Below are 8,215 nucleotides of genomic sequence, written 5' to 3'. Positions count from 1 at the left end.
CACCGCAGCCTCGACCTGCTGGGCTCCGGCGATCCTTCCGCCTCAGCCTTCCAAGTAGCCGGAACTATAGGCGCACACTACCACACCCAGCTAATGTTTGATTTATTGTAGAGATGAGATCTCGCCAAGTTGCCCTGGCGGGTCTTGAACCCGCAGGCTCCCAAAGTGCTGGGATTACAGGCTGAGCCAGAGCCCAGCCGACAAGGTGTTTTGAGAATACCAAGGGCTGTGTTCACTCAGGGCCCAAGAGCTCCCTCTCCCCCACCTATTACCCCGACTAGGGAGGCAGAGGACAGAGAGAGGAAGAGGAAGTTCCTGACACAGAGCCTGGAAGGTTAGTTGAATTTAGAACTGAAGAACTGAAGGGACACGCATGAGGGAAGGGTGAGATGCAGCTACTTGTGAGTAAACAAGGGCTGTCAGGAGGGTGGGGCACCGGCATTGCTTGTGGGATAAGTCCAAACTCCCTCTTCCCCTTTCTCCCACCAGCCAGAGGTCCCCACCAACTCCTCCCACCCTGCTCCCCAGTTTCATACAATTGACTGTCAGGTGCACCCAGGACCCGTTAGCAAAATCGTCCTCAGGGCTGTGCTGGTCCAGGAAGAGCACGCGGCACTCGTACCAGCCCTGGTCTTCCACCCGGAGCCCCTCGATTTGCAGAGACGCCCCCTTCTGCAGCCGGACACGTCCTGGGGGAGGAGCCGTGCATCAGAGTACTGAGAGCACCCCTACAGGAGCCCCAACACCCTGGTCACATGGTTATTCTCAGAGGTCAAGAACAGGCTCCATCTCTCCCAGTCACTCTGAGCAGGTCCAGAGAGACACAGATGGAGTTGGGGGTCACTCAGCAAAGCTCCCTCCATTCTGCCCCTTTGACTGCTCCTGCCTTTCAACAGCTGGGACCCACTCCAACCAAAGAGAAACCCAGAGGTGGAGCAGGTGGACAAAACCTTCCACTGAACTACACTCGGCTTCCAGGACTACTGGGGGGAGGAGGCTGAAGAACCAGTTCTGAGTCTCCTCTAGATTCTTGCAGGATCTGTCCACCCAGGCTCGCTTCGTGGCGGCAAGGTCCGGGCTCCCGGGAGTACGCCTCCTGCCAGAGAACACTGCCCCTGAAAACCTCGGCAGCGTCTGAGGCCCTGACAGGGACCCAGATCTCGCCTGTCAAAGCCCCTAATCCCTCGGGGCTATTATCAGCAGCCTAAGCGCCTTAGGGTGGCCAGCGTCCAGCCCAACCAGGCAGCAGAGTCAGCAGCCTCCTCGCCCCATCCCGCCACGCCCCGGGGCACTCAGGCCCAGCCAACTGACCACATGGAGCTCTACAAAGCCACACAACCACAGCACAAGCAGACACCTCAACCCCGCCCTGAGTCAGCACCCGTACCACTCCACCAGACTCAGACAGAAGGTGCCCACCCAATCCTCAGCACCATCTCCGGATGGAGCCCCACACCCCAGACAGCTGCATGGGTCCCTGGCAGTGTAGCCTAGTGAGACAGGCTCAGAGTTGGGAGCCAGAGAGACTTAAGCAAAAGTCCAGCTCAGTTGTGAACATGGGGCAAGTGACTTAATCCCCCTCAATTGCAGTTTCCTCATCTGGAAAAAGGAGAGGAAGGAAAGAAAAATGGGGTGGGGTAGAGAAGAGAGGCACTTGCATGGTGCTTGGCTTCAGAGAGTGCTGAGGTGAAGGGTATTGAATACATAAATGAGCTTCAGAAGGAAATCAGAAGTGTGCACTCAAGTCCTGGCTCTGTCTCTAACCTGAGCACACGCTCCAACCCCCTTTGCTCTCCCCGTTAGTGAAGAGCCCCAACACATGCCAAGTCACCCTCCCAGGACCCTGGCGTCGCCTAGATTCCTCGATGACCCCCACATCCACTTGCTCATAACACGTTTCTATCTTTTCTTCTTTCTTTCTTTCTTGTCAGAGTCTCACTCTGTTGCCTTGGCTGGAGCGCAGTGGCATGCCCCCGGCCACCGCATCCTCAACCTGCTGGGCTCAGACGATCCTTCCACCTCAGCCTTCCAAGTAGCTGGAACTATGGGCACGTGCCACCATGTCCAGCTAATTTTTAAAAATTTATTGTAGAGACGAGGTCTCGCCGTGTTGCCCAGCCTGGTCTTGAGCCTCAATGTTCTTGCTTTCGCCTCCCAAAGTCCTGGGATTACAGGTCCCACGCTCAGCCTCGGTACCTTTCAAATCCTACCTCCTAAACCTGTTCCCTTCTCTGCTTCCTCCCCTGTAAACCTATGGCAAGTCTCACCTGGGTTTCTCCAAAAGCCTCCTTGTAGGTATCCCTATCTCTAGCCTAGTCCCCTTCTAAATCACCAGTTGCTAACCCCCACCTTGACTTCTGATACAGGCAAATGGCATTCTTTTTTTCCTTTCTTCTTTAAAGAGAAAAGGTCTCACTCTGTTGCCCAGGCCAGAGGGAGGCACAATCATAGCTTACGACAACCTCAAACTTCTGGACTCAAGTGATCCTCCCACCTCAGCCTCCAAAGTAGCTAGGACTGCAGGTGCATGCCACCACACCTGGTTAATTTGTTTATTTTTATTTTTGTAGAGATGAGGACTTGCTATGTTGCCCAGGCTGGTCTCAAACCCCTGGCTTCAAGCGATCTTCCCTCTTCAGCCTCTCAAAGCACCAGGTTTACAGACAGGCGCCACTGCACCCAACCGTGTTTTCTAAATCTCATGGGGTATGCAAATGCAGCTTCCAGCCCTTCCCTAATACTAGAAATTCTGAAGCTATGAGTGCACTCAGTTCTCCAGTCTGCTTCCGTTCTACCACTAGAGAGCTTTCTGGAATAGAATCTAAGTCTGCAGTGCCCCTAATGCCATCAGGGAAGAGAGAAGGATCATGTTGAGGCTGGCTTTGTGATATCAGACAAGGGTCTTTTTTCTGACAGGGGTGTGGGTTCTCTAGAATGGGTGGACCTACCTGAAGGGCTAGGTGTTTAAATCCCCACCCAGGAGATAAGACTAGGCCCAGCAGGTAAATATTTAACATACTCATACCCCTCCACCCACCAGCAGGCCTCCTCAAAAGCCCCAGTCTGCCTGCGCCTCCTTTTCTATGTCCCAAATGGCAGTAACTTTTCATTATGGTGATCTTCTCACTCTACCAGAAGAATGAAGAGGGAAGGGAGACCGAGCGATGAATATAGGCCTTGTAATATTAGGCACTGTCGTCATATTTAATCCTCCCAAGAATTCCATTACAGATGAAGGAACTGATGTCAAGTTCCTCTCCAAAGTCGCATGGCTAGTAGATGACAAAGCCAGGCCTTCTCTCACAGATGCAGCATGATTCCCACTGAACACTGGCGTTAGGATCAAGGGCTCTTCCGGGCAATGGGCATCATCGGTGTATTCTCACTTGGGAGATACTGTAGCCAGTGGACAACAGTCCCAAATGTTCGTTAATCACAGTATCTCATAAGCACACTGCCTGTCCTAACTTTTCTGTGAGATCTGGACTGCTGGTTCTACAGTATCACAGAACAGGAAGATGGCCAGGGACAGCAGTCTGGAGTCCTCCTGAGGCCTGGGCCGCCTCCCGGAGGCCTGTCCTCCACCTGCAGGTCCCAAACCTGGACTGCCTTCAGATCTTCCACCCACGTCCCCCCACGGGGGTGTGTGAAAGAAATAGGAGACACCGACTCTGCTCTCTCAGCTCCTGGAAGGCGGGGAACCCACAGTCGTGTCAACAGCCAAGTTCATGTCCACACAGAAGTTCAAAGAATGGTGTTGACTGTGCCCAGCCATTGCACTATGAAGCAGTAGGAGAAAGGAAGGCTTCCAGGAAGAGGTGACTGGGCAGAGACTTTGAGGACTGTACAGGGGGTAAGGGGAGACAACTGACTAGGGCAAGCAGAGGTGTGCCAAGTGCAAAATGAGATCACTTATGTTTATCCCACAACTCAGGGCAGATAGATCATGCATGACCCTTCTGCTGTGGAGGGCATCTTGAAACTCCCAAGAAATACACCACAAAAGTCAAAGACCAAAATCCTGTCCCACAGTTTCAAAGAGTTGGTCTAAGACCCACCCCCCCTCACAAAAAAAAAAAGCTGGTGTAGACAAAGTCTAAACTGCCTTCCCTCCAGAGACCTGGACACAGATTCACACCATGCATGCACTGCACGGACACGGTGCTGGATGCTTTATACATGACAGCTAATGCAATCTTCCTATTGAGTTCAAGCTTGTTTTATACTGCTTTTACTACTTTTGCGCTAGGTGATAAGCCCAAGCTCCTCTGCTAGCTGGCTTCTGGAGTCCTCAAAGACTAGAAGATTTCCCTTCCGTGGGATCCTGACTGCACCGCACCAAGCCTCTCTAGAGGTTCTCGCATTCTAGGCCACCAGGCCCCCAACAGTCCCTGGCCCATCTCCCCTCCACTGCCCAGAGGGTTTATGACAGAACAGCATTGTCCTTAGCAACCTCCACCTCCTGTTGCTTAGCAACTGCAGTTCCGAGTCCCCTACACAAAGGCTGAGAGGCCCCTTCCACACCGTGAGGCAGTAAAAGGGTTAACGTGCTCAGGGGCCTCCCTCTGGGATCCTCACTCCCTCAACCAGCTCTGGCCTGACCAGGAGCTCCAGACTGAGACAGGGGCCGGAGCACAGGGCAGGGGTGGGAAGAGGTCCCCAGAGGGTGCGGCTCACGGCCCTCACAGCTAAGGAACAACACAGAGACAGAAGGAAAGCCTGCAGGTAGACCAAGCTGCCAACCACCCCGTCAGGGCAGGACAGACGCAGGAGAGAAGGAAGAGCCTCACGTCTCCCTGAAGGAGTCGCAGGAAAAGCCCTCCCCTGGGTCAGCAACATCCTCAATCTGCCCAGCCTGGCCCCGGCAGCCCCAGCCCCCGCCCAAGTTCAGGCGGGCAGAGGCAGGGAGGGAGGGCGGGTGGGCACAGCCGTTTTTTTCTCCACTTGTGCTAATTGAGGCCCGCTCTCACCAGTTCCCACAGGGCCTGTGGAGACACATACACTCCCACCAGGCTGTTTGCCAACAACAGCCCCCAGTCTGAAGATAAACTCTTCCCTTCTGCAGCACCTGCCTGCACCCCTCCCCTCTCTGCTCAGCCCCATGGTAAGAGCTCAGCCAATCCCAGGGCTTCCCTCAGGATTCAAACTAAAAAGGGAGGAGGTGGGGGTCCCCCATAAACATCCTCCCATGTGCCTTTTCCTGGTCGCCCCTCTGAAGGGGAGGCCACACAATGCTGCCCTACCCTGGTGCCCAGAGTTGGCCTAAGGACCTCTTGCATGCTGCCCCCGGAGGCCTGGCACTAAAGCGCTCAGATTAAGGCTCCGCCGGGATTAGGAGGAAGCCAAGCCGTTCCAAGGAGCCAGCTGGGTGCAACAGAAGCCCCCCCAGGGAGACTGCCCCCTGTTTTAAGTCCAAACCGGAACCACCTGAAATAGCAGCCCAGTCCAGCCCCCATCCGTTCACTGACAAGTGGGCAGTCGGGGCCATCCGAAGCCCAGCCTCTCTAGACACATGCTCTTCGGTGCATAGAAGGATGACCCCCACTCAAGAAGCAGAGAAGCCGCAGCCCTGCGCATCCTGCTGCCCCATCAACCCACTCCCTAGAAGCCTAGATCCCCCGAACTGGCACCTGAGACAGTGGGGGAGGTGAGGGCAGAAGAGAGAGCAGGATGGCAGAGCCAGGACCAGGACAGGGCCCAGTGGGGACACCACAGGGGGTCTGGGAGGTTTCCTGCTGAGATCCAGAAAGGCGATTACAGAATCAGGATGGCTGCTTGGAACAGTCCTGAGGATCTCCTTGGAAGAGACCACGTGGCGTTCTAAACAGCACAGCTACAACGCATGTGTTTGTAAATGAATGAAGCGTTGGATGAATTAACACTGCTTGGGAGCCGAGCCATGCTTATTCATCAGAGTAAAGGCACTGGAACCGGTGAGATTGGGGCAGGGACAGAGCAGTTCATCAGAGGCCCTGCTCTCCGCACCGCCCCATCCCAGCCCACCTTTGTTGCTGAAACCGCCCTACCTCCATCCGAGGATGACTCTTACCCACGTAATCAGGGTCAACTCGGGGAGAGTAGAGGCCGAACTGGATGAAGATGGGAAGCAGGAATCCAAAGCGCAGCCACTCGATGACATGCAGAGGGGGCCGGCCGGCTGGGGGCAGCAGGTCACAGCCCAGCACCACACTCTCCCCAGCCCGGCCCACCACAGAGAGCACCTCAGGCTTCCCTCGACCTGCATGACGGGTGGCAGGAGGGCACAACAGGAGCAGAGTCAGGCTGGGAGGGGAGGTTCCATCAGTGTCTCTGCAGACTCCTCGGGACTTTGGGTGATGGGAGGAGCCCCAGTTTATCCTGAACTGGGCTGATTCCTCCCCTTCCCTCACAGGCTCACAGAGAACTCAACAGGGAGCACCTCCCTCTCCAAGACTCACAGGGAGCCTTGATCCCAGGAGTCCAGCTCACCGTCAGCCCCCTGGCTGATGATCAGGCTGAGGATGGCCAGGCCGAGGCACCACACCATAGCCCAGCTGGCCTGCTCACCCGGCCCCTCCTATCCACAGGAGCCCAGATGGAGGGGCAGCGGGGTGTCCACAGCCCAGCAAACCCCAGGTCAATCCTTCTGATCAGCCTCGGGGAACGGGCTTCAGTTCTCACTCTTCTGGGCAGTGGAGACTTGATCATGTAACACCTAAGGAGGCCGTTCTCCGGAGAATCACCAGATCTAGATGCAAATGTAAGGCAACGTGCAGAGGTGGCTAGTACCAGAGCCAGGAGAAACCCCAGAGTTAGAGAAAGGCACGAGGAGGAGTAAGGAGGAGGAGAGTGAACAAGTGGGGAGAGGAGACTGGGTGAGATCCTGAAGCCTTGGGAAGTAAGAGCTGGGGTGGGGGGTACTGGGAGCACAAGCCAAACTGGGTGCAGAAACTGAAAAGGTGAAAAAATGGTGGAGGCCAGGAGAGATGGAGATCTTGGGAAAAGCGAAGGAATTCTGGGGATGCCTGGGTTCTACAGGTCTTGGGAACTAGGCCAGGAGAGAACTGGGGATTCCTGATGCCCTTGGGAAAAGGTTTTTCATGGAAGCCTGGGAGATCAAGATGCTAGTGGCCCAGCCTCCTCTCTTTTCCTTACGCCTGCTAGCAAGGGAGTAGGCAGCAAGACAGAACCAGTATCATCGCCTCCACCCACTGTGCAAATAAGGACCCTGAGAATCTCAGCTCAGGGGCAGGCAGCCAGTCAAGGGCAAGTCCTGGATTCGAATCCAGGCCTCTGAGCCCCCAGAAAGCGGTCCCCAGGGCAGCCACATACAGACTATGCCCCATTTCCCTGGCCTCTGTGAAGAGCCCTGGGAGCTGGGACCCTGTGGTCCTTCTCCACTCAGCCTCCCAACAGTGCTTTGGAAACGAGTGAGCCAGGCCCTCAGGAGAGGAGGAGTTGCTGCCCCCACCTGCTGGTACGGGGGGCCCAGGCAGCTCCTCCAGGTCTGGGCAGGCCTGGGGCTGGCAGCTGGCGCCACTTCCTCTTCATGATGCAGCCAAGCAGCTCTCCCTCTGCCAGGCATCACCACCCAAGAGCCTCACCCAAATCCCTTCCGCTCACTCCCCTTGGGGAGCCAGGATTTGCCAGGCCCTCTCTTCCACAACCCTAGACCCGTGATCCCTAGAAGCCCAAAAGGCCTGCAAGTGCCTATGGTGTACAAAATAGCCCCAGGGCACAGAGGGCAGGAACCCTTGGCAGCCCCAACCCCACAGTTCTGAGGGCAGTGTCAGTGAGCCAGGGTTCCTCCCTGGGCCTGGCAAAAGCCTACTGGACTCTGCTCTGAGGCCTCCACCCACTCTTGGCCTCACAGTGCAGGACTGGCTATGAAGCATCCTCCACAAGGCAATCTGAGCCCAGCCTCTGCTTAAGGCCCCTGCATTGTCCAACTCTTGGCAACTCACCAGTACTCATTGCCCCTGCTTCCCATTGCCCCCAGCCAGCTTTCACACTTTCCTGAAAAATGTTTTTCCAAGTGGACAGAAACCCCCAGTTCTCTCACTTTTCTGAGACGCTAAGGCATCCCCAGAATTCCTCGAGTGTCCCAAGATCTTCCAACTCTCCAGCCTCCACCGTTCCTCACCTTTCTGGTCTCCCCACGCAGCACTCCCTCATCCTCCTAGTACTCCCTTCCCAGTTTCCCCTATACTCACGCCCCCCCGCCCATTCCAGTTTC

At 55.7% G+C, this 8,215-nt stretch overlaps 1 protein-coding gene across 1 annotated transcript in view; it reads right to left on the bottom strand.

Annotated features, from left to right (window-relative positions):
• The window catches only part of IGSF9 (immunoglobulin superfamily member 9), a 17,694-nt gene extending 11,168 nt beyond the window's left edge, over positions 1-6,526 (bottom strand). Inside the window, exons 1-3 of the mRNA XM_021712684.1 lie at positions 6,469-6,526; positions 6,050-6,238; positions 537-689 (exon numbers count right to left, since the gene is read on the bottom strand). Coding sequence (XP_021568359.1) covers positions 537-689; positions 6,050-6,238; positions 6,469-6,526 — 400 coding nt within the window. The remainder of the gene's footprint in view (positions 1-536; positions 690-6,049; positions 6,239-6,468) is intronic.
• Between the last annotated feature and the right edge of the window lie 1,689 nt (positions 6,527-8,215).

Source organism: Carlito syrichta, unplaced genomic scaffold (genome assembly GCF_000164805.1).
Source record: "Carlito syrichta isolate Samal-C Ts95f unplaced genomic scaffold, Tarsius_syrichta-2.0.1 Scaffold303604, whole genome shotgun sequence".
Lineage (NCBI taxonomy): Eukaryota > Metazoa > Chordata > Mammalia > Primates > Tarsiidae > Carlito > Carlito syrichta.
This window is presented reverse-complemented; position numbering and strand designations above follow the sequence as displayed.